This window comes from Phyllobates terribilis, unplaced genomic scaffold, assembly GCF_046119375.1.
Source record: "Phyllobates terribilis strain yellow unplaced genomic scaffold, ASM4611937v1 Scaffold_13__5_contigs__length_258822181, whole genome shotgun sequence".
NCBI classification, from domain to species: domain Eukaryota; kingdom Metazoa; phylum Chordata; class Amphibia; order Anura; family Dendrobatidae; genus Phyllobates; species Phyllobates terribilis.
In genome coordinates this window covers 168,941,696-168,965,508 of record NW_027362773.1, presented here as the reverse complement: position 1 = coordinate 168,965,508, position 23,813 = coordinate 168,941,696, and the positions used below count along the sequence as shown (strand labels likewise).

At 42.7% G+C, this 23,813-nt stretch overlaps 1 protein-coding gene across 6 annotated transcripts in view; it reads right to left on the bottom strand.

Moving 5' to 3' along the window:
• Window positions 1-23,813, bottom strand: part of PLEKHA7 (pleckstrin homology domain containing A7) — a 374,164-nt gene that overhangs the window by 3,203 nt on the left and 347,148 nt on the right. For 5 of the 6 annotated variants that reach the window (XM_073659044.1, XM_073659046.1, XM_073659049.1 and 2 more), the window contains one exon: window positions 481-584. The exons of the other annotated variant lie outside the window; for it this stretch is intronic. In XM_073659044.1, coding sequence (XP_073515145.1) covers window positions 502-584 — 83 coding nt within the window. In that variant the 3' untranslated portion in view covers window positions 481-501. The remainder of the gene's footprint in view (window positions 1-480; window positions 585-23,813) is intronic. 6 annotated transcript variants of the gene reach the window in all.

Genomic DNA, 23,813 nt, shown 5'->3' with positions numbered 1-23,813 from the left:
ATTGGAGTCAATGGGTGAAAAATGCTGCAGAAACGCACGAAGAACTGACAGCTGCAGAATTAAACGCAATGACCGGGAAATTCCTGATCATGTGCACAGCGCTTCAGGATTCTCATGGACTGAGCTGGCACATGGATTACCTAGCGTTTTTAGGCCAATTCCACGTGGAAAAACTGCTGCAAAAACACACAGTGTGCACACCGCCTAACAAGCATCAGAACTGTTTTCTCACAGTAATGGGGTGCGGACGTTATGGGGTCGGCACCTCTCACGGTAACGGGGTGCGGACGTTATGGGGTCGGCGCCTCTCACGGTAACGGGGTGCGGACGTTATGGGGTCGGCGCCTCTCACGGTAAAGGGGTGCAGACATTATGGGGTCGGTGGCCCTGTCTGGCACATGCGTGATGCTTGGTGTTGGGCCCGGCTGGCGCTCGCTGCTTCCTCTCTATATCACACACATTACCCAGCATGCTCCACACCTCATCTTATGTCCGTGCTTCTCACACAATGGTGTAGTACATCCGACTGTGGAGGAGGGGAGCGGGCAGCTGGTGGGAGACGCACCCCGAGACCAGTGGTCCAGCTGCAAGGATCCACACAGAATTAGACAGTTGGAGGCGTCTCATGGAGAAGAAATCACAGTCATGGGAATGGAGAAATGATGAGAGAGAATCTGGAGAGTCCAAACACAAGACCCCCGTCCAGAACCCCACCCAACTGTTCTCTGATGCATGAGGGTGAGGGGAAAGATAATGTACAGCACTGAACCAGTTATATAATGCACCAGCAGAATAGTGAGTGCAGCTCTGGAGTATAATACAGGAGGTAACTCAGGATCAGTAATGTAATGTATGTACACAGTGACTGCACCAGCAGAATAGTGAGCGCAGCTCTGGGGTATAATACAGGAGGTAACTCAGGATCAGTAATGTAATGTATGTACACAGTGACTGCACCAGCAGAATAGTGAGTGCAGCTCTGGAGTATAATACAGGATGTACAGTGGTATGAAAAAGTGTTTGTCCCCTTCCATATTTCTTATTCTTTTGCATGTTTGTCACACTTATCATATTTTTCGGACTATAAGACGCACCTAGGTTTTAGAGGAAGAAAATAGGAAAAAAAAAATGAAGCAATAAAATGTGGTCATGATGCACTGTTATGGGGTGGGCGGTCTGCTGCTGACACTGTTATAGGGGTAATGTCCCCCAATTCTGTACTAATATCCCACATCCTGGTATATAGCCCCCCCCCCATCCTGGTATGCATGTCCCCCCCTATTCTGGTAAGCATGGCCCCCTCTCATCCCCAATCCTGGTAAGCATGGCCCCCTCTCATCCCCAGTCCTGGTAAGCATGGCCCCCTCTCATCCCCAATCCTGGTATGCATTGCCCCCCATCCTGATATGCATGGCTCCCCATTCCCATCCTGGTAAGAATGGCCCCCATAACTGCACTACTCATCTTCCTTCCCTCTGCTCCAGCGCTGCGTCCTGTTCTGCCAGTAGCTGATCTCAGTATCTGAGCTGCGCATGACGTCACTTCCATACGCCATCAGGCGCTGAGGTGAGCTGCGGGGATATTCACTACTTTCCACGCCGGGACTATGGGCGTGGAGAGGAGTGAATATTCAATTTCATTAATAGCACGCACTGTCAGCTGGAGCCGCAATCCTGTGTGCCCGCTACTAAAGAAAATGAATATTCACTCCTCTCAACGCCCATGGGAGTGGGGTGGAGTGAATATTCATAGTCTCTAATAGCAGGCACACAGGATCGCTGAGCCGCTGCAGGAAGCCGGCGGCTGCGACTGACAGTGTGCACTATTAAGGAGAATGAATATTCACTCCTCTCCACTCCCATGGGCGTGAATATTCATTCTCTTTAGTAGAGGGCACACAGTATAGCCAAGCCGCAGCAGCCGGCTACTGCCTGTGCACAGCCCCTCCCCTCCCCCATTCACAATGTATTATCTGGACTGTAAGATGCACCCCCCACTTTCCTCAAATTTTGGAGGAAAAAAGTGTGTCTTATAGTCTGAAAAATACGGTAAATGTTTCAGATCACAAAACAAATGTAAATATTAGACAAAAATAACACAAAATGCAGTTTTTAAATGAAGGTCTTTATTATTAAGGGAAAAAGAAATCCAAACCTACAGGGTCCTGTGTGAAAATCATAAATTAACTGTGGTTTATCACATCTTTGGGAAGCTGAGTATAATTTCCCTCATCACACACAGGCCTGATTACTGCCACACTTGTTCTCAATCAAGAAATCACTTAAATAGGACCTGCCTGACAGTGAAGTAGACCAAAAGATCCTCAAGAGCTAGACATCATGCTGTGATCCAAAGAAATTCAGGAACAAATGAGAAAAAGTAATTGAAATCTATCAGTCTGAAAAAAGTTATAAAGCCATTTCTAAAGCTTTGGGAGTCCAGCGAACCACAGTGGGAGCCATTATCCACAAATGGCATAAACATGGAGCAGTGGTTAACCTTCCCAGGAGTGGCTGGCCCACCAAAATTACCCCAAGAGCGTAGCAATGACTCATCCAAGAGGTCACAAAAGACCCCATAACATTCAAAGAACTGCAGGCCTCACTTGCCTCAGTTAAGGTCAATATTCATGACTCCACCATAAGAAAGAGACTAGGCAAAAATTACATGCATGGCAAAGTTCCAAGACAGAAAACACTGCTGAGCAAAAAGAACATAAAGTCTTGTCTTCATTTTGCCAGAAAACATCTTGATGATTGCCAAGACTTTTGGGAGAATACTCACCATTTCAGAAAAGGAACATCATACCAACAGTAAAATATGGTGGTGGTAGTGTGATGGTCTGAGGCTGTTTGCTGCTTTATGACCTGGAAGACTTGCTGTGGTAAATGGGAAAATGAATTCTGCTGTCTACCAAAAAATCCTGAAGGAGAATGTCCGGCCATCTGTTCGTGACCTCAATCTAAAGCGCACTTGGGTTATGCAGCAGGACAGTGATCCAAACACACCAGCAAGTGCACCTCTGAATGGCTCAAAAACAAAATTAAGACTTTGGAGTGGCCTAGTCAAAGTCCTGACCTTAATCCGATTGAGATACTTTGGCCAGAACTTAAAAAGGCCGTTCATGCTCGGAAACCTCTCATGTGGCTGAATTACAACAATCCTGCAGAGATGAGCGGCCACAATCCCTCCAGAGCGCTGTTGTACAAACTGGTGGAGGAAGGCTGAACGTGATGGACCTTGGATTTATTCAACCTATTTCAGTAAAAAATACCATTTCTTTATATCAACAAAATACATGAGAGGACGGATTATACACATAGTTACATTACCCAGACGCCCCCCTCTACGCGCGTTTCGCTTGTAATGCTTCCTCAGAAAGGGTTTCTGCCACGTTCTTGCTGCTTCGGGATGTATGCGCTGAAGCAGTGACCGTGACACCGGCCCTACAGAACAGAGTGGATGGCGAGATCCCTTCATGAATGTTTACAGCAGCACTGTCATTTATATAGGAATTGAAAACTTTCCCTATTTAAATAGTGAATCATTACTTACCACTAGGTGGCGATGTTGCATCACAACCTGTCAATAACACAGCTGTATATGGTGTGTGAGGGTCATACTTTTTCCATATGGGCGTCTTACTCAAATCTGCATATATGTAAATGATTTTTGTGAATTACCTCTTGGGACAGATTGGATTACATTTTTTATACTTACCCGATAATTTTTCTCTGCACCGTTCTCTCTTTTTTTAATATGTTTTATGTATTTTGTTGATACCATTTCTTTATATTTTTTACTGAAATCTGTTCATGGGGGTAATTTTTGTAGGTTGTGTTGTTGATCGCTGCTCCCTAAATATATGGAGGACCTTGTTTTGGGTTGCGTTATTCAACCTATGAACCTACGTAAAAGACTCATTGCCGGTTATCACAAAGGGCCCAACCAGTTATTAGGTTTAGGGGCAATCACTATCACACAGGACCCTGGAGGTTTGGATTTCTTTTCCCCTTAGTAATAAAGACCTTCATTTATAAACTGCATTTTGTGGTTATTTGTGATATCTTTATTAAATAGTTACATTGGTTTTGTGATCTGAAACATTTAAGTGACAAACATGCAAAAGAATAAGAAATCAGGAAGGAGGCAAATACTTTTTCACATCCCACTGTATGTACACAGTGACTGCACCAGCAGAATAGAGAGTGCAGCTCTGGAGTATAATACAGGATGTAACTCAGGATCAGTAATGTAATGTATGTACAGAGTGACTGCACCAGCAAAATAGTGAGTGTAGCTCTGGAGTATAATACAGGATGTAACTCAGGATAAGTAATGTATGTACACAGTGACTGCACCAGCAGAATAGTGAGTGCAGCTCTGGAGTATAATACAGGAGGTAACTCAGGATCAGTAATGTAATGTATGTACACAGTAACTGCACCAGCAGAATAGTGAGTGCAGCTCTGGAGTATAATACAGGATGTAACTCAGGATCAGTTATGTAATGTATGTACACAGTGACTGCACCAGCAGAATAGTGAGTGCAGCTCTGGAGTATAATACAGGATGTAACTCAGGATCAGTAATGTAATGTATGTACACAGTGACTGCACCAGCAGAATAGTGAGTGCAGCTCTGGAGTATAATACAGGATGTAACTCAGGATAAGTAATGTAATGTATGTACACAGTGACTGCACCAGCAGAATAGTGAGCGCAGCTCTGGAGTATAATACAGGATGTAACTCAGGATAAGTAATGTATGTACACAGTGACTGCACCAGCAGAATAGTGAGTGCAGCTCTGGAGTATAATACAGGAGGTAACTCAGGATCAGTTATGTAATGTATGTACACAGTGACTGCACCAGCAGAATAGTGAGTGCAGCTCTGGAGTATAATACAGGATGTAACTCAGGATCAGTAATGTAATGTATGTACACAGTGACTGCACCAGCAGAATAGTGAGCGCAGCTCTGGAGTATAATACAGGATGTAACTCAGGATAAGTAATGTAATGTATGTACACAGTGACTGCACCAGCAGAATAGTGAGTGCAGCTCTGGAGTATAATACAGGATGTAACTCAGGATCAGTAATGTAATGCATGTACACAGTGACTGCACCAGCAGAATAGTGAGTGCAGCTCTGGAGTATAATACAGGATGTAACTCAGGATCAGTTATGTAATGTATGTACACAGTGACTGCACCAGCAGAATAGTGAGTGCAGCTCTGGAGTATAATACAGGAGGTAACTCAGGATCAGTAATGTAATGTATGTACACAGTAACTGCACCAGCAGAATAGTGAGTGCAGCTCTGGGGTATAATACAGGATGTAACTCAGGATCAGTAATGTAATGTATGTACAGAGTGACTGCACCAGCAAAATAGTGAGTGTAGCTCTGGAGTATAATACAGGATGTAACTCAGGATAAGTAATGTATGTACACAGTGACTGCACCAGCAGAATAGTGAGTGCAGCTCTGGAGTATAATACAGGATGTAACTCAGGATCAGTAATGTAATGTATGTACACAGTGACTGCACCAGCAGAATAGTGAGCGCAGCTCTGGAGTATAATACAGGATGTAACTCAGGATAAGTAATGTATGTACACAGTGACTGCACCAGCAGAATAGTGAGTGCAGCTCTGGAGTATAATACAGGATGTAACTCAGGATCAGTAATGTAATGTATGTACACAGTGACTGCACCAGCAGAATAGTGAGTGCAGCTCTGGAGTATAATACAGGATGTAACTCAGGATAAGTAATGTATGTACACAGTGACTGCACCAGCAGAATAGTGAGTGCAGCTCTGGAGTATAATACAGGAGGTAACTCAGGATCAGTAATGTAATGTATGTACACAGTAACTGCACCAGCAGAATAGTGAGTGCAGCTCTGGAGTATAATACAGGATGTAACTCAGGATCAGTTATGTAATGTATGTACACAGTGACTGCACCAGCAGAATAGAGAGTGCAGCTCTGGAGTATAATACAGGATGTAACTCAGGATCAGTAATGTAATGTATGTACACAGTGACTGCACCAGCAGAATAGAGAGTGCAGCTCTGGAGTATAATACAGGAGGTAACTCAGGATCAGTAATGTAATGTATGTACACAGTGACTGCACCAGCAGAATAGTGAGTGCAGCTCTGGAGTATAATACAGGATGTAACTCAGGATCAGTAATGTAATGTATGTACACAGTGACTGCACCAGCAGAATAGTGAGTGCAGCTCTGGAGTATAATACAGGAGGTAACTCAGGATCAGTAATGTAATGTATGTGCACAGTGACTGCACCAGCAGAATAGTGAGTGCAGCTCTGGAGTATAATACAGGATGTAACTCAGGATCAGTAATGTAATGTATGTACACAGTGACTGCACCAGCAGAATAGTGAGTGCAGCTCTGGAGTATAATACAGGATGTAACTCAGGATCAGTAATGTAATGTATGTACACAGTGACTGCACCAGCAGAATAGTGAGTGCAGCTCTGGAGTATAATACAGGATGTAACTCAGGATCAGTAATGTAATGTATGTACACAGTGACTGCACCAGCAGAATAGTGAGTGCAGCTCTGGAGTATAATACAGGATGTAACTCAGGATCAGTAATGTAATGTATGTACACAGTGACTGCACCAGCAGAATAGTGAGTGCAGCTCTGGAGTATAATACAGGATGTAACTCAGGATCTGTAATGTAATGTATGTGCACAGTGACTGCACCAGCAGAATAGTGAGTGCAGCTCAGGAGGATAATACAGGATGTAACTCAGGATCAGTAATGTAATGTATGTACACAGTGACTGCACCAGCAGAATAGTGAGTGCAGCTCTGGAGTATAATACAGGAGGTAACTCAGGATCAGTAATATAATGTATGTACACAGTGACTGCACCAGCAGAATAGTGAGTGCAGCTCTGGAGTATAATACAGGATGTAACACAGGATCAGTAATGTAATGTATGTACACAGTGACTCCACCAGCAGAATAGTGAGTGCAGCTCTGGAGTATAATACAGGATGTAACTCAGGATCAGTAATGTAATGTATGTACACAGTGACTGCACCAGCAGAATAGTGAGTGCAGCTCTGGAGTATAATACAGGATGTAACTCAGGATCAGTAATGTAATGTATGTACACAGTAACTGCACCAGCAGAATAGTGAGTGCAGCTCTGGAGTATAATACAGGAGGTAACTCAGGATCAGTAATGTAATGTATGTACACAGTAACTGCACCAGCAGAATAGTGAGTGCAGCTCTGGAGTATAATACAGGAGGTAACTCAGGATCAGTAATGTAATGTATGTACACAGTAACTGCACCAGCAGAATAGTGAGTGCAGCTCTGGAGTATAATACAGGAGGTAACTCAGGATCAGTAATGTAATGTATGTACACAGTGACTGCACCAGCAGAATAGTGAGTGCAGCTCTGGAGTATAATACAGGAGGTAACTCAGGATCAGTAATGTAATGTATGTACACAGTGACTGCACCAGCAGAATAGTGAGTGCAGCTCTGGAGTATAATACAGGATGTAACTCAGGATCAGTAATGTAATGTATGTACACAGTGACTGCACCAGCAGAATAGTGAGTGCAGCTCTGGAGTATAATACAGGAGGTAACTCAGGATCAGTAATGTAATGTATGTGCACAGTGACTGCACCAGCAGAATAGTGAGTGCAGCTCTGGAGTATAATACAGGATGTAACTCAGGATCAGTAATGTAATGTATGTACACAGTGACTGCACCAGCAGAATAGTGAGTGCAGCTCTGGAGTATAATACAGGATGTAACTCAGGATCAGTAATGTAATGTATGTACACAGTGACTGCACCAGCAGAATAGTGAGTGCAGCTCTGGAGTATAATACAGGATGTAACTCAGGATCAGTAATGTAATGTATGTACACAGTGACTCCACCAGCAGAATAGTGAGTGCAGCTCTGGAGTATAATACAGGATGTAACTCAGGATCAGTAATGTAATGTATGTACACAGTAACTGCACCAGCAGAATAGTGAGTGCAGCTCTGGAGTATAATACAGGAGGTAACTCAGGATCAGTAATGTAATGTATGTACACAGTAACTGCACCAGCAGAATAGTGAGTGCAGCTCTGGAGTATAATACAGGAGGTAACTCAGGATCAGTAATGTAATGTATGTACACAGTAACTGCACCAGCAGAATAGTGAGTGCAGCTCTGGAGTATAATACAGGAGGTAACTCAGGATCAGTAATGTAATGTATGTAGACAGTGACAGCACCAGCAGAATACTGAGTGCAGCTCTGGAGTATAATACAGGATGTAACTCAGGATCACTAATGTAATGTATGTACACAGTAACTGCACCAGCAGAATAGTGAGTGCAGCTCTGGAGTATAATACAGGAGGTAACTCAGGATCAGTAATGTAATGTATGTACACAGTGACTGCACCAGCAGAATAGTGAGTGCAGCTCTGGGGTATAATACAGGATGTAACTCAGGATCAGTAATGTAATGTATGTACACAGTGACTGCACCAGCAGAATAGTGAGTGCAGCTCTGGAGTATAATACAGGATGTAACTCAGGATCAGTAATGTAATGTATGTACACAGTAACTGCACCAGCAGAATAGTGAGTGCAGCTCTGGAGTATAATACAGGAGGTAACTCAGGATCAGTAATGTAATGTATGTACACAGTGACTGCACTAGCAGAATAGTGAGTGCAGCTCTGGAGTATAATACAGGAGGTAACTCAGGATCAGTAATGTAATGTATGTACACAGTGACTGCACCAGCAGAATAGTGAGTGCAGCTCTGGAGTATAATACAGGAGGTAACTCAGGATCAGTAATGTAATGTATGTACACAGTAACTGCACCAGCAGAATAGTGAGTGCAGCTCTGGAGTATAATACAGGATGTAACTCAGGATCAGTAATGTAATGTATGTACACAGTAACTGCACCAGCAGAATAGTGAGTGCAGCTCTGGAGTATAATACAGGATGTAACTCAGGATCAGTAATGTAATGTATGTACACAGTGACTGCACCAGCAGAATAGTGAGTGCAGCTCTGGAGTATAATACAGGATGTAACTCAGGATCAGTAATGTAATGTATGTACACAGTGACTGCACCAGCAGAATAGTGAGTGCAGCTCTGGAGTATAATACAGGATGTAACTCAGGATCAGTAATGTAATGTATGTACACAGTAACTGCACCAGCAGAATAGTGAGTGCAGCTCTGGAGTATAATACAGGATGTAACTCAGGATCAGTAATGTAATGTATGTACACAGTGACTGCACCAGCAGAATAGTGAGTGCAGCTCTGGAGTATAATACAGGAGGTAACTCAGGATCAGTAATGTAATGTATGTATACAGTGACTGCACCAGCAGAATAGTGAGTGTAGCTCTGGGGTATAATACAGGAGGTAACTCAGGATCAGTAATGTAATGTATGTACACAGTGACTGCACCAGCAGAATAGTGAGTGCAGCTCTGGGGTATAATACAGGATGTAACTCAGGATCAGTAATGTAATGTATGTACACAGTGACTGCACCAGCAGAATAGTGAGTGCAGCTCTGGAGTATAATACAGGATGTAACTCAGGATCAGTAATGTAATGTATGTACACAGTGACTGCACCAGCAGAATAGTGAGTGCAGCTCTGGAGTATAATACAGGATGTAACTCAGGATCAGTAATGTAATGTATGTACACAGTGACTGCACCAGCAGAATAGTGAGTGCAGCTCTGGAGTATAATACAGGATGTAACTCAGGATCAGTAATGTAATGTATGTACACAGTGACTGCACCAGCAGAATAGTGAGTGCAGCTCTGGAGTATAATACAGGATGTAACTCAGGATCAGTAATGTAATGTATGTACACAGTAACTGCACCAGCAGAATAGTGAGTGCAGCTCTGGAGTATAATACAGGAGGTAACTCAGGATCAGTAATGTAATGTATGTACACAGTAACTGCACCAGCAGAATAGTGAGTGCAGCTCTGGAGTATAATACAGGAGGTAACTCAGGATCAGTAATGTAATGTATGTACACAGTAACTGCACCAGCAGAATAGTGAGTGCAGCTCTGGAGTATAATACAGGAGGTAACTCAGGATCAGTAATGTAATGTATGTAGACAGTGACAGCACCAGCAGAATACTGAGTGCAGCTCTGGAGTATAATACAGGATGTAACTCAGGATCACTAATGTAATGTATGTACACAGTAACTGCACCAGCAGAATAGTGAGTGCAGCTCTGGAGTATAATACAGGAGGTAACTCAGGATCAGTAATGTAATGTATGTACACAGTGACTGCACCAGCAGAATAGTGAGTGCAGCTCTGGGGTATAATACAGGATGTAACTCAGGATCAGTAATGTAATGTATGTACACAGTGACTGCACCAGCAGAATAGTGAGTGCAGCTCTGGGGTATAATACAGGATGTAACTCAGGATCAGTAATGTAATGTATGTACACAGTGACTGCACCAGCAGAATAGTGAGTGCAGCTCTGGAGTATAATACAGGATGTAACTCAGGATCAGTAATGTAATGTATGTACACAGTGACTGCACCAGCAGAATAGTGAGTGCAGCTCTGGAGTATAATACAGGATGTAACTCAGGATCAGTAATGTAATGTATGTACACAGTAACTGCACCAGCAGAATAGTGAGTGCAGCTCTGGAGTATAATACAGGAGGTAACTCAGGATCAGTAATGTAATGTATGTACACAGTGACTGCACCAGCAGAATAGTGAGTGCAGCTCTGGAGTATAATACAGGAGGTAACTCAGGATCAGTAATGTAATGTATGTACACAGTAACTGCACCAGCAGAATAGTGAGTGCAGCTCTGGAGTATAATACAGGATGTAACTCAGGATCAGTAATGTAATGTATGTACACAGTAACTGCACCAGCAGAATAGTGAGTGCAGCTCTGGAGTATAATACAGGATGTAACTCAGGATCAGTAATGTAATGTATGTACACAGTGACTGCACCAGCAGAATAGTGAGTGCAGCTCTGGAGTATAATACAGGATGTAACTCAGGATCAGTAATGTAATGTATGTACACAGTGACTGCACCAGCAGAATAGTGAGTGCAGCTCTGGAGTATAATACAGGAGGTAACTCAGGATCAGTAATGTAATGTATGTACACAGTAACTGCACCAGCAGAATAGTGAGTGCAGCTCTGGAGTATAATACAGGATGTAACTCAGGATCAGTAATGTAATGTATGTACACAGTGACTGCACCAGCAGAATAGTGAGTGCAGCTCTGGAGTATAATACAGGATGTAACTCAGGATCAGTAATGTAATGTATGTACACAGTGACTGCACCAGCAGAATAGTGAGTGCAGCTCTGGAGTATAATACAGGATGTAACTCAGGATCAGTAATGTAATGTATGTACACAGTGACTGCACCAGCAGAATAGTGAGTGCAGCTCTGGAGTATAATACAGGATGTAACTCAGGATCAGTAATGTAATGTATGTACACAGTGACAGCACCAGCAGAATAGTGAGTGCAGCTCTGGAGTATAATACAGGAGGTAACTCAGGATTAGTAATGTAATGTATGTACACAGTGACTGCACCAGCAGAATAGTGAGTGCAGCTCTGGAGTATAATACAGGATGTAACTCAGGATCAGTAATGTAATGTATGTACACAGTGACTGCACCAGTAGAATAGTGAGTGCAGCTCTGGAGTATAATACAGGAGGTAACTCAGGATCAGTAATGTAATGTATGTACACAGTGACTGCACCAGCAGAATAGTGAGTGCAGCTCTGGAGTATAATACAGGATGTAACTCAGGATCAGTAATGTAATGTATGTACACAGTGACTGCACCAGCAGAATAGTGAGTGCAGCTCTGGAGTATAATACAGGAGGTAACTCAGGATCAGTAATGTACGTACACAGTGACTGCACCAGCAGAATAGTGAGCGCAGCTCTGGAGTATAATACAGGATGTAACTCAGGATCAGTAATGTAATGTATGTACACAGTGACTGCACCAGCAGAATAGTGAGTGCAGCTCTGGAGTATAATACAGGAGGTAACTCAGGATCAGTAATGTAATGTATGTACACAGTGACTGCACCAGCAGAATAGTGAGTGCAGCTCTGGAGTATAATACAGGATGTAACTCAGGATCAGTAATGTAATGTATGTACACAGTGACTGCACCAGCAGAATAGTGAGTGCAGCTCTGGAGTATAATACAGGATGTAACTCAGGATCAGTAATGTAATGTATGTACACAGTGACAGCACCAGCAGAATAGTGAGTGCAGCTCTGGAGTATAATACAGGATGTAACTCAGGATTAGTAATATAATGTATGTACACAGTGACAGCACCAGCAGAATAGTGAGTGCAGCTCTGGAGTATAATACAGGAGGTAACTCAGGATTAGTAATATAATGTATGTACACAGTGACTGCACCAGCAGAATAGTGAGTGCAGCTCTGAAGTATAATACAGGAGGTAACTCAGGATTAGTAATGTAATGTATGTACACAGTGACTGCACCAGCAGAATAGTGAGTGCAGCTCTGGAGTATAATACAGGATGTAACTCAGGATCAGTAATGTAATGTATGTACACAGTGACTGCACCAGCAGAATAGTGAGTGCAGCTCTGGAGTATTATACAGGATGTAACTCAGGATCAGTAATGTAATATATGTACACAGTGACTGCACCAGCAGAATAGTGAGTGCAGCTCTGGAGTATTATACAGGATGTAACTCAGGATCAGTAATGTAATGTATGTACACAGTGACTGCACCAGCAGAATAGTGAGTGCAGCTCTGGGGTATAACACAGGATGTAACACAGGATCAGTAATGTAATGTATGTACACAGTGACTGCACCAGCAGAATAGTGACTGCAGCTCTGGAGTATAATACAGGAGGTAACTCAGGATCAGTAATGTAATGTATGTACACAGTGACTGCACCAGCAGAATAGTGAGTGCAGCTCTGGAGTATAATACAGGATGTAACTCAGGATCAGTAATGTAATGTATGTACACAGTGACTGCACCAGCAGAATAGTGAGTGCAGCTCTGGAGTATAATACAGGAGGTAACTCAGGATCAGTAATGTAATGTATGCACACAGTGACTGCACCAGCAGAATAGTGAGTGCAGCTCTGGAGGATAATACAGGATGTAACTCAGGATCAGTAATGTAATGTATGCACACAGTGACTGCACCAGCAGAATAGTGAGTGCAGCTCTGGAGTATAATACAGGAGGTAACTCAGGATCAGTAATGTAATGTATGTACACAGTGACTGCACCAGCAGAATAGTGAGCGCAGCTCTGGAGTATAATACAGGATGTAACTCAGGATAAGTAATGTATGTACACAGTGACTGCACCAGCAGAATAGTGAGTGCAGCTCTGGAGTATAATACAGGATGTAACTCAGGATCAGTTATGTAATGTATGTACACAGTGACTGCACCAGCAGAATAGTGAGTGCAGCTCTGGAGTATAATACAGGATGTAACTCAGGATCAGTAATGTAATGTATGTACACAGTGACTGCACCAGCAGAATAGTGAGTGCAGCTCTGGAGTATAATACAGGATGTAACTCAGGATAAGTAATGTATGTACACAGTGACTGCACCAGCAGAATAGTGAGTGCAGCTCTGGAGTATAATACAGGAGGTAACTCAGGATCAGTAATGTAATGTATGTACACAGTAACTGCACCAGCAGAATAGTGAGTGCAGCTCTGGAGTATAATACAGGATGTAACTCAGGATCAGTTATGTAATGTATGTACACAGTGACTGCACCAGCAGAATAGAGAGTGCAGCTCTGGAGTATAATACAGGATGTAACTCAGGATCAGTAATGTAATGTATGTACACAGTGACTGCACCAGCAGAATAGAGAGTGCAGCTCTGGAGTATAATACAGGAGGTAACTCAGGATCAGTAATGTAATGTATGTACACAGTGACTGCACCAGCAGAATAGTGAGTGCAGCTCTGGAGTATAATACAGGATGTAACTCAGGATCAGTAATGTAATGTATGTACACAGTGACTGCACCAGCAGAATAGTGAGTGCAGCTCTGGAGTATAATACAGGAGGTAACTCAGGATCAGTAATGTAATGTATGTGCACAGTGACTGCACCAGCAGAATAGTGAGTGCAGCTCTGGAGTATAATACAGGATGTAACTCAGGATCAGTAATGTAATGTATGTACACAGTGACTGCACCAGCAGAATAGTGAGTGCAGCTCTGGAGTATAATACAGGATGTAACTCAGGATCAGTAATGTAATGTATGTACACAGTGACTGCACCAGCAGAATAGTGAGTGCAGCTCTGGAGTATAATACAGGATGTAACTCAGGATCAGTAATGTAATGTATGTACACAGTGACTGCACCAGCAGAATAGTGAGTGCAGCTCTGGAGTATAATACAGGATGTAACTCAGGATCAGTAATGTAATGTATGTACACAGTGACTGCACCAGCAGAATAGTGAGTGCAGCTCTGGAGTATAATACAGGATGTAACTCAGGATCTGTAATGTAATGTATGTGCACAGTGACTGCACCAGCAGAATAGTGAGTGCAGCTCAGGAGGATAATACAGGATGTAACTCAGGATCAGTAATGTAATGTATGTACACAGTGACTGCACCAGCAGAATAGTGAGTGCAGCTCTGGAGTATAATACAGGAGGTAACTCAGGATCAGTAATATAATGTATGTACACAGTGACTGCACCAGCAGAATAGTGAGTGCAGCTCTGGAGTATAATACAGGATGTAACACAGGATCAGTAATGTAATGTATGTACACAGTGACTCCACCAGCAGAATAGTGAGTGCAGCTCTGGAGTATAATACAGGATGTAACTCAGGATCAGTAATGTAATGTATGTACACAGTGACTGCACCAGCAGAATAGTGAGTGCAGCTCTGGAGTATAATACAGGATGTAACTCAGGATCAGTAATGTAATGTATGTACACAGTAACTGCACCAGCAGAATAGTGAGTGCAGCTCTGGAGTATAATACAGGAGGTAACTCAGGATCAGTAATGTAATGTATGTACACAGTAACTGCACCAGCAGAATAGTGAGTGCAGCTCTGGAGTATAATACAGGAGGTAACTCAGGATCAGTAATGTAATGTATGTACACAGTAACTGCACCAGCAGAATAGTGAGTGCAGCTCTGGAGTATAATACAGGAGGTAACTCAGGATCAGTAATGTAATGTATGTACACAGTGACTGCACCAGCAGAATAGTGAGTGCAGCTCTGGAGTATAATACAGGAGGTAACTCAGGATCAGTAATGTAATGTATGTACACAGTGACTGCACCAGCAGAATAGTGAGTGCAGCTCTGGAGTATAATACAGGATGTAACTCAGGATCAGTAATGTAATGTATGTACACAGTGACTGCACCAGCAGAATAGTGAGTGCAGCTCTGGAGTATAATACAGGAGGTAACTCAGGATCAGTAATGTAATGTATGTGCACAGTGACTGCACCAGCAGAATAGTGAGTGCAGCTCTGGAGTATAATACAGGATGTAACTCAGGATCAGTAATGTAATGTATGTACACAGTGACTGCACCAGCAGAATAGTGAGTGCAGCTCTGGAGTATAATACAGGATGTAACTCAGGATCAGTAATGTAATGTATGTACACAGTGACTGCACCAGCAGAATAGTGAGTGCAGCTCTGGAGTATAATACAGGATGTAACTCAGGATCAGTAATGTAATGTATGTACACAGTGACTCCACCAGCAGAATAGTGAGTGCAGCTCTGGAGTATAATACAGGATGTAACTCAGGATCAGTAATGTAATGTATGTACACAGTAACTGCACCAGCAGAATAGTGAGTGCAGCTCTGGAGTATAATACAGGAGGTAACTCAGGATCAGTAATGTAATGTATGTACACAGTAACTGCACCAGCAGAATAGTGAGTGCAGCTCTGGAGTATAATACAGGAGGTAACTCAGGATCAGTAATGTAATGTATGTACACAGTGACTGCACCAGCAGAATAGTGAGTGCAGCTCTGGAGTATAATACAGGAGGTAACTCAGGATCAGTAATGTAATGTATGTAGACAGTGACAGCACCAGCAGAATACTGAGTGCAGCTCTGGAGTATAATACAGGATGTAACTCAGGATCACTAATGTAATGTATGTACACAGTAACTGCACCAGCAGAATAGTGAGTGCAGCTCTGGAGTATAATACAGGAGGTAACTCAGGATCAGTAATGTAATGTATGTACACAGTGACTGCACCAGCAGAATAGTGAGTGCAGCTCTGGGGTATAATACAGGATGTAACTCAGGATCAGTAATGTAATGTATGTACACAGTGACTGCACCAGCAGAATAGTGAGTGCAGCTCTGGAGTATAATACAGGATGTAACTCAGGATCAGTAATGTAATGTATGTACACAGTAACTGCACCAGCAGAATAGTGAGTGCAGCTCTGGAGTATAATACAGGAGGTAACTCAGGATCAGTAATGTAATGTATGTACACAGTGACTGCACTAGCAGAATAGTGAGTGCAGCTCTGGAGTATAATACAGGAGGTAACTCAGGATCAGTAATGTAATGTATGTACACAGTGACTGCACCAGCAGAATAGTGAGTGCAGCTCTGGAGTATAATACAGGAGGTAACTCAGGATCAGTAATGTAATGTATGTACACAGTAACTGCACCAGCAGAATAGTGAGTGCAGCTCTGGAGTATAATACAGGATGTAACTCAGGATCAGTAATGTAATGTATGTACACAGTAACTGCACCAGCAGAATAGTGAGTGCAGCTCTGGAGTATAATACAGGATGTAACTCAGGATCAGTAATGTAATGTATGTACACAGTGACTGCACCAGCAGAATAGTGAGTGCAGCTCTGGAGTATAATACAGGATGTAACTCAGGATCAGTAATGTAATGTATGTACACAGTGACTGCACCAGCAGAATAGTGAGTGCAGCTCTGGAGTATAATACAGGATGTAACTCAGGATCAGTAATGTAATGTATGTACACAGTAACTGCACCAGCAGAATAGTGAGTGCAGCTCTGGAGTATAATACAGGATGTAACTCAGGATCAGTAATGTAATGTATGTACACAGTGACTGCACCAGCAGAATAGTGAGTGCAGCTCTGGAGTATAATACAGGAGGTAACTCAGGATCAGTAATGTAATGTATGTATACAGTGACTGCACCAGCAGAATAGTGAGTGTAGCTCTGGGGTATAATACAGGAGGTAACTCAGGATCAGTAATGTAATGTATGTACACAGTGACTGCACCAGCAGAATAGTGAGTGCAGCTCTGGGGTATAATACAGGATGTAACTCAGGATCAGTAATGTAATGTATGTACACAGTGACTGCACCAGCAGAATAGTGAGTGCAGCTCTGGAGTATAATACAGGATGTAACTCAGGATCAGTAATGTAATGTATGTACACAGTGACTGCACCAGCAGAATAGTGAGTGCAGCTCTGGAGTATAATACAGGATGTAACTCAGGATCAGTAATGTAATGTATGTACACAGTGACTGCACCAGCAGAATAGTGAGTGCAGCTCTGGAGTATAATACAGGATGTAACTCAGGATCAGTAATGTAATGTATGTACACAGTGACTGCACCAGCAGAATAGTGAGTGCAGCTCTGGAGTATAATACAGGATGTAACTCAGGATCAGTAATGTAATGTATGTACACAGTAACTGCACCAGCAGAATAGTGAGTGCAGCTCTGGAGTATAATACAGGAGGTAACTCAGGATCAGTAATGTAATGTATGTACACAGTAACTGCACCAGCAGAATAGTGAGTGCAGCTCTGGAGTATAATACAGGAGGTAACTCAGGATCAGTAATGTAATGTATGTACACAGTAACTGCACCAGCAGAATAGTGAGTGCAGCTCTGGAGTATAATACAGGAGGTAACTCAGGATCAGTAATGTAATGTATGTAGACAGTGACAGCACCAGCAGAATACTGAGTGCAGCTCTGGAGTATAATACAGGATGTAACTCAGGATCACTAATGTAATGTATGTACACAGTAACTGCACCAGCAGAATAGTGAGTGCAGCTCTGGAGTATAATACAGGAGGTAACTCAGGATCAGTAATGTAATGTATGTACACAGTGACTGCACCAGCAGAATAGTGAGTGCAGCTCTGGGGTATAATACAGGATGTAACTCAGGATCAGTAATGTAATGTATGTACACAGTGACTGCACCAGCAGAATAGTGAGTGCAGCTCTGGGGTATAATACAGGATGTAACTCAGGATCAGTAATGTAATGTATGTACACAGTGACTGCACCAGCAGAATAGTGAGTGCAGCTCTGGAGTATAATACAGGATGTAACTCAGGATCAGTAATGTAATGTATGTACACAGTGACTGCACCAGCAGAATAGTGAGTGCAGCTCTGGAGTATAATACAGGATGTAACTCAGGATCAGTAATGTAATGTATGTACACAGTAACTGCACCAGCAGAATAGTGAGTGCAGCTCTGGAGTATAATACAGGAGGTAACTCAGGATCAGTAATGTAATGTATGTACACAGTGACTGCACCAGCAGAATAGTGAGTGCAGCTCTGGAGTATAATACAGGAGGTAACTCAGGATCAGTAATGTAATGTATGTACACAGTAACTGCACCAGCAGAATAGTGAGTGCAGCTCTGGAGTATAATACAGGATGTAACTCAGGATCAGTAATGTAATGTATGTACACAGTAACTGCACCAGCAGAATAGTGAGTGCAGCTCTGGAGTATAATACAGGATGTAACTCAGGATCAGTAATGTAATGTATGTACACAGTGACTGCACCAGCAGAATAGTGAGTGCAGCTCTGGAGTATAATACAGGATGTAACTCAGGATCAGTAATGTAATGTATGTACACAGTGACTGCACCAGCAGAATAGTGAGTGCAGCTCTGGAGTATAATACAGGAGGTAACTCAGGATCAGTAATGTAATGTATGTACACAGTGACTGCACCAGCAGAATAGTGAATGCAGCTCTGGAGTATAATACAGGATGTAACTCAGGATCAGTAATGTAATGTATGTACACAGTGACTGCACCAGCAGAATAGTGAGTGCAGCTCTGGAGTATAATACAGGAGGTAACTCAGGATCAGTAATGTAATGTATGTACACAGTGACTGCACCAGCAGAATAGTGAGTGCAGCTCTGGAGGATAATACAGGATGTAACTCAGGATCAGTAATGTAATGTATGTACACAGTGACTGCACCAGCAGAATAGTGAGTGCAGCTCTGGAGTATAATACAGGAGGTAACTCAGGATCAGTAATGTAATGTATGTACACAGTGACTGCACCAGCAGAATAGTGAATGCAGCTCTGGAGTATAATACAGGATGTAACTCAGGATCAGTAATGTAATGTATGTACACAGTGACTGCACCAGCAGAATAGTGAGTGCAGCTCTGGAGTATAATACAGGAGGTAACTCAGGATCAGTAATGTAATGTATGTACACAGTGACTGCACCAGCAGAATAGTGAGTGCAGCTCTGGAGGATAATACAGGATGTAACTCAGGATCAGTAATGTAATGTATGTACACAGTGAGTGCACCAGCAGAATAGTGAGTGCAGCTCTGGAGTATAATACAGGAGGTAACTCAGGATCAGTAATGTAATGTATGTACACAGTAACTGCACCAGCAGAATAGTGAGTGCAGCTCTGGAGTATAATACAGGATGTAACTCAGGATCAGTAATGTAATGTATGTACACAGTGACTGCACCAGCAGAATAGTGAGTGCAGCTCTGGAGTATAATACAGGAGGTAACTCAGGATCAGTAATGTAATGTATGTATACAGTGACTGCACCAGCAGAATAGTGAGTGTAGCTCTGGGGTATAATACAGGAGGTAACTCAGGATCAGTAATGTAATGTATGTACACAGTGACTGCACCAGCAGAATAGTGAGTGCAGCTCTGGGGTATAATACAGGATGTAACTCAGGATCAGTAATGTAATGTATGTACACAGTGACTGCACCAGCAGAATAGTGAGTGCAGCTCTGGAGTATAATACAGGATGTAACTCAGGATCAGTAATGTAATGTATGTACACAGTGACTGCACCAGCAGAATAGTGAGTGCAGCTCTGGAGTATAATACAGGATGTAACTCAGGATCAGTAATGTAATGTATGTACACAGTGACAGCACCAGCAGAATAGTGAGTGCAGCTCTGGAGTATAATACAGGAGGTAACTCAGGATTAGTAATGTAATGTATGTACACAGTGACTGCACCAGCAGAATAGTGAGTGCAGCTCTGGAGTATAATACAGGATGTAACTCAGGATCAGTAATGTAATGTATGTACACAGTGACTGCACCAGTAGAATAGTGAGTGCAGCTCTGGAGTATAATACAGGAGGTAACTCAGGATCAGTAATGTAATGTATGTACACAGTGACTGCACCAGCAGAATAGTGAGTGCAGCTCTGGAGTATAATACAGGATGTAACTCAGGATCAGTAATGTAATGTATGTACACAGTGACTGCACCAGCAGAATAGTGAGTGCAGCTCTGGAGTATAATACAGGAGGTAACTCAGGATCAGTAATGTACGTACACAGTGACTGCACCAGCAGAATAGTGAGCGCAGCTCTGGAGTATAATACAGGATGTAACTCAGGATCAGTAATGTAATGTATGTACACAGTGACTGCACCAGCAGAATAGTGAGTGCAGCTCTGGAGTATAATACAGGAGGTAACTCAGGATCAGTAATGTAATGTATGTACACAGTGACTGCACCAGCAGAATAGTGAGTGCAGCTCTGGAGTATAATACAGGATGTAACTCAGGATCAGTAATGTAATGTATGTACACAGTGACTGCACCAGCAGAATAGTGAGTGCAGCTCTGGAGTATAATACAGGATGTAACTCAGGATCAGTAATGTAATGTATGTACACAGTGACAGCACCAGCAGAATAGTGAGTGCAGCTCTGGAGTATAATACAGGATGTAACTCAGGATTAGTAATATAATGTATGTACACAGTGACAGCACCAGCAGAATAGTGAGTGCAGCTCTGGAGTATAATACAGGAGGTAACTCAGGATTAGTAATATAATGTATGTACACAGTGACTGCACCAGCAGAATAGTGAGTGCAGCTCTGAAGTATAATACAGGAGGTAACTCAGGATTAGTAATGTAATGTATGTACACAGTGACTGCACCAGCAGAATAGTGAGTGCAGCTCTGGAGTATAATACAGGATGTAACTCAGGATCAGTAATGTAATGTATGTACACAGTGACTGCACCAGCAGAATAGTGAGTGCAGCTCTGGAGTATTATACAGGATGTAACTCAGGATCAGTAATGTAATATATGTACACAGTGACTGCACCAGCAGAATAGTGAGTGCAGCTCTGGAGTATTATACAGGATGTAACTCAGGATCAGTAATGTAATGTATGTACACAGTGACTGCACCAGCAGAATAGTGAGTGCAGCTCTGGGGTATAACACAGGATGTAACACAGGATCAGTAATGTAATGTATGTACACAGTGACTGCACCAGCAGAATAGTGACTGCAGCTCTGGAGTATAATACAGGAGGTAACTCAGGATCAGTAATGTAATGTATGTACACAGTGACTGCACCAGCAGAATAGTGAGTGCAGCTCTGGAGTATAATACAGGATGTAACTCAGGATCAGTAATGTAATGTATGTACACAGTGACTGCACCAGCAGAATAGTGAGTGCAGCTCTGGAGTATAATACAGGAGGTAACTCAGGATCAGTAATGTAATGTATGCACACAGTGACTGCACCAGCAGAATAGTGAGTGCAGCTCTGGAGGATAATACAGGATGTAACTCAGGATCAGTAATGTAATGTATGCACACAGTGACTGCACCAGCAGAATAGTGAGTGCAGCTCTGGAGTATAATACAGGAGGTAACTCAGGATCAGTAATGTAATGTATGCACACAGTGACTGCACCAGCAGAATAGTGAGTGCAGCTCTGGAGTATAATACAGGATGTAACTCAGGATCAGTAATGTAATGTATGTACACAGTGACTGCACCAGCAGAATAGTGAGTGCAGCTCTGGAGTGTAATACAGGAGGTAACTCAGGATCAGTAATGTAATGTATGTACACAGTGACGGCACAAGCAGAATAGTGAATGCAGCTCTGGAGTATAATACAGGATGTAACTCCGGATCAGTAATGTAATGTATGTACACAGTGACTGCACCAGCAGAATAGTGAGTGCAGCTCTGGAGTATAATACAGGAGGTAACTCAGGATCAGTAATGTAATGTATGTACACAGTGACTGCACCAGCAGAATAGTGAGTGCAGCTCTGGAGTATAATACAGGATGTAACTCAGGATCAGTAATGTAATGTATGTACACAGTGACTGCACAAGCAGAATAGTGAGTGAAGCTCTGGAGTATAATACAGGATGTAACTCAGGATCAGTAATGTAATGTATGTACACAGTGACTGCACCAGCAGAATAGTGAGTGCAGCTCTGGAGTATAATACAGGATGTAACTCAGGAACAGTAATGTAATGTATGTACACAGTGACTACACCAGCAGAATAGTGAGTGCAGCTCTGAAGTATAATACAGGAGGTAACTCAGGATCAGTAATGTAATGTATGTACACAGTGACTGCACCAGCAGAATAGTGAGTGCAGCTCTGGAGTATAATACAGGAGGTAACTCAGGATCAGTAATGTAATGTATGTACACAGTGACTGCACCAGCAGAATAGTGAGTGCAGCTCTGGAGTATAATACAGGATGTAACTCAGGATCAGTAATGTAATGTATGTACACAGTGACTCCACCAGCAGAATAGTGAGTGCAGCTCTGGAGTATAATACAGGATGTAACTCAGGATCAGTAATGTAATGTATGTACACAGTGACTGCACCAGCAGAATAGTGAGTGCAGCTCTGGAGTATAATACAGGAGGTAACTCAGGATCAATAATGTAATGTATGTACAGAGTGACTGCACCAGCAGAATAGTGAGTGCAGCTCTGGAGTATAATACAGGATGTAACTCAGGATCAGTAATGTAATGTATGTACACAGTGACTGCACCAGCAGAATAGTGAGCGCAGCTCTGGAGTATAATACAGGATGTAACTCAGGATCAGTAATGTATGTACACAGTGACTCCACCAGCAGAATAGTGAGTGCAGCTCTGGAGTATAATACAGGCTGTAACTCAGGATCAGTAATGTAATGTATGTACAGAGTGACTGCACCAGCAGAATAGTGAGTGCAGCTCTGGAGTATAATACAGGATGTAACTCAGGTTCAGTAATATAATGTATGTACACAGTGACTGCACCAGCAGAATAGAGAGTGCAGCTCTGGAGTATAATACAGGAGGTAACTCAGGATCAGTAATGTAATGTATGTACACAGTGACTGCTCCAGCAGAATAGTGAGTGCAGCTCTGGAGTATAATACAGGATGTAACTCAGGATCAGTAATGTAATGTATGTACACAGTGACTGCTCCAGCAGAATAGTGAGTGCAGCTCTGGAGTATAATACAGGAGGTAACTCAGGATCAGTAATGTAATGTATGTACACAGTGACAGCACCAGCAGAATAGTGAGTGCAGCTCTGGAGTATAATACAGGAGGTAACTCAGGATCAGTTATG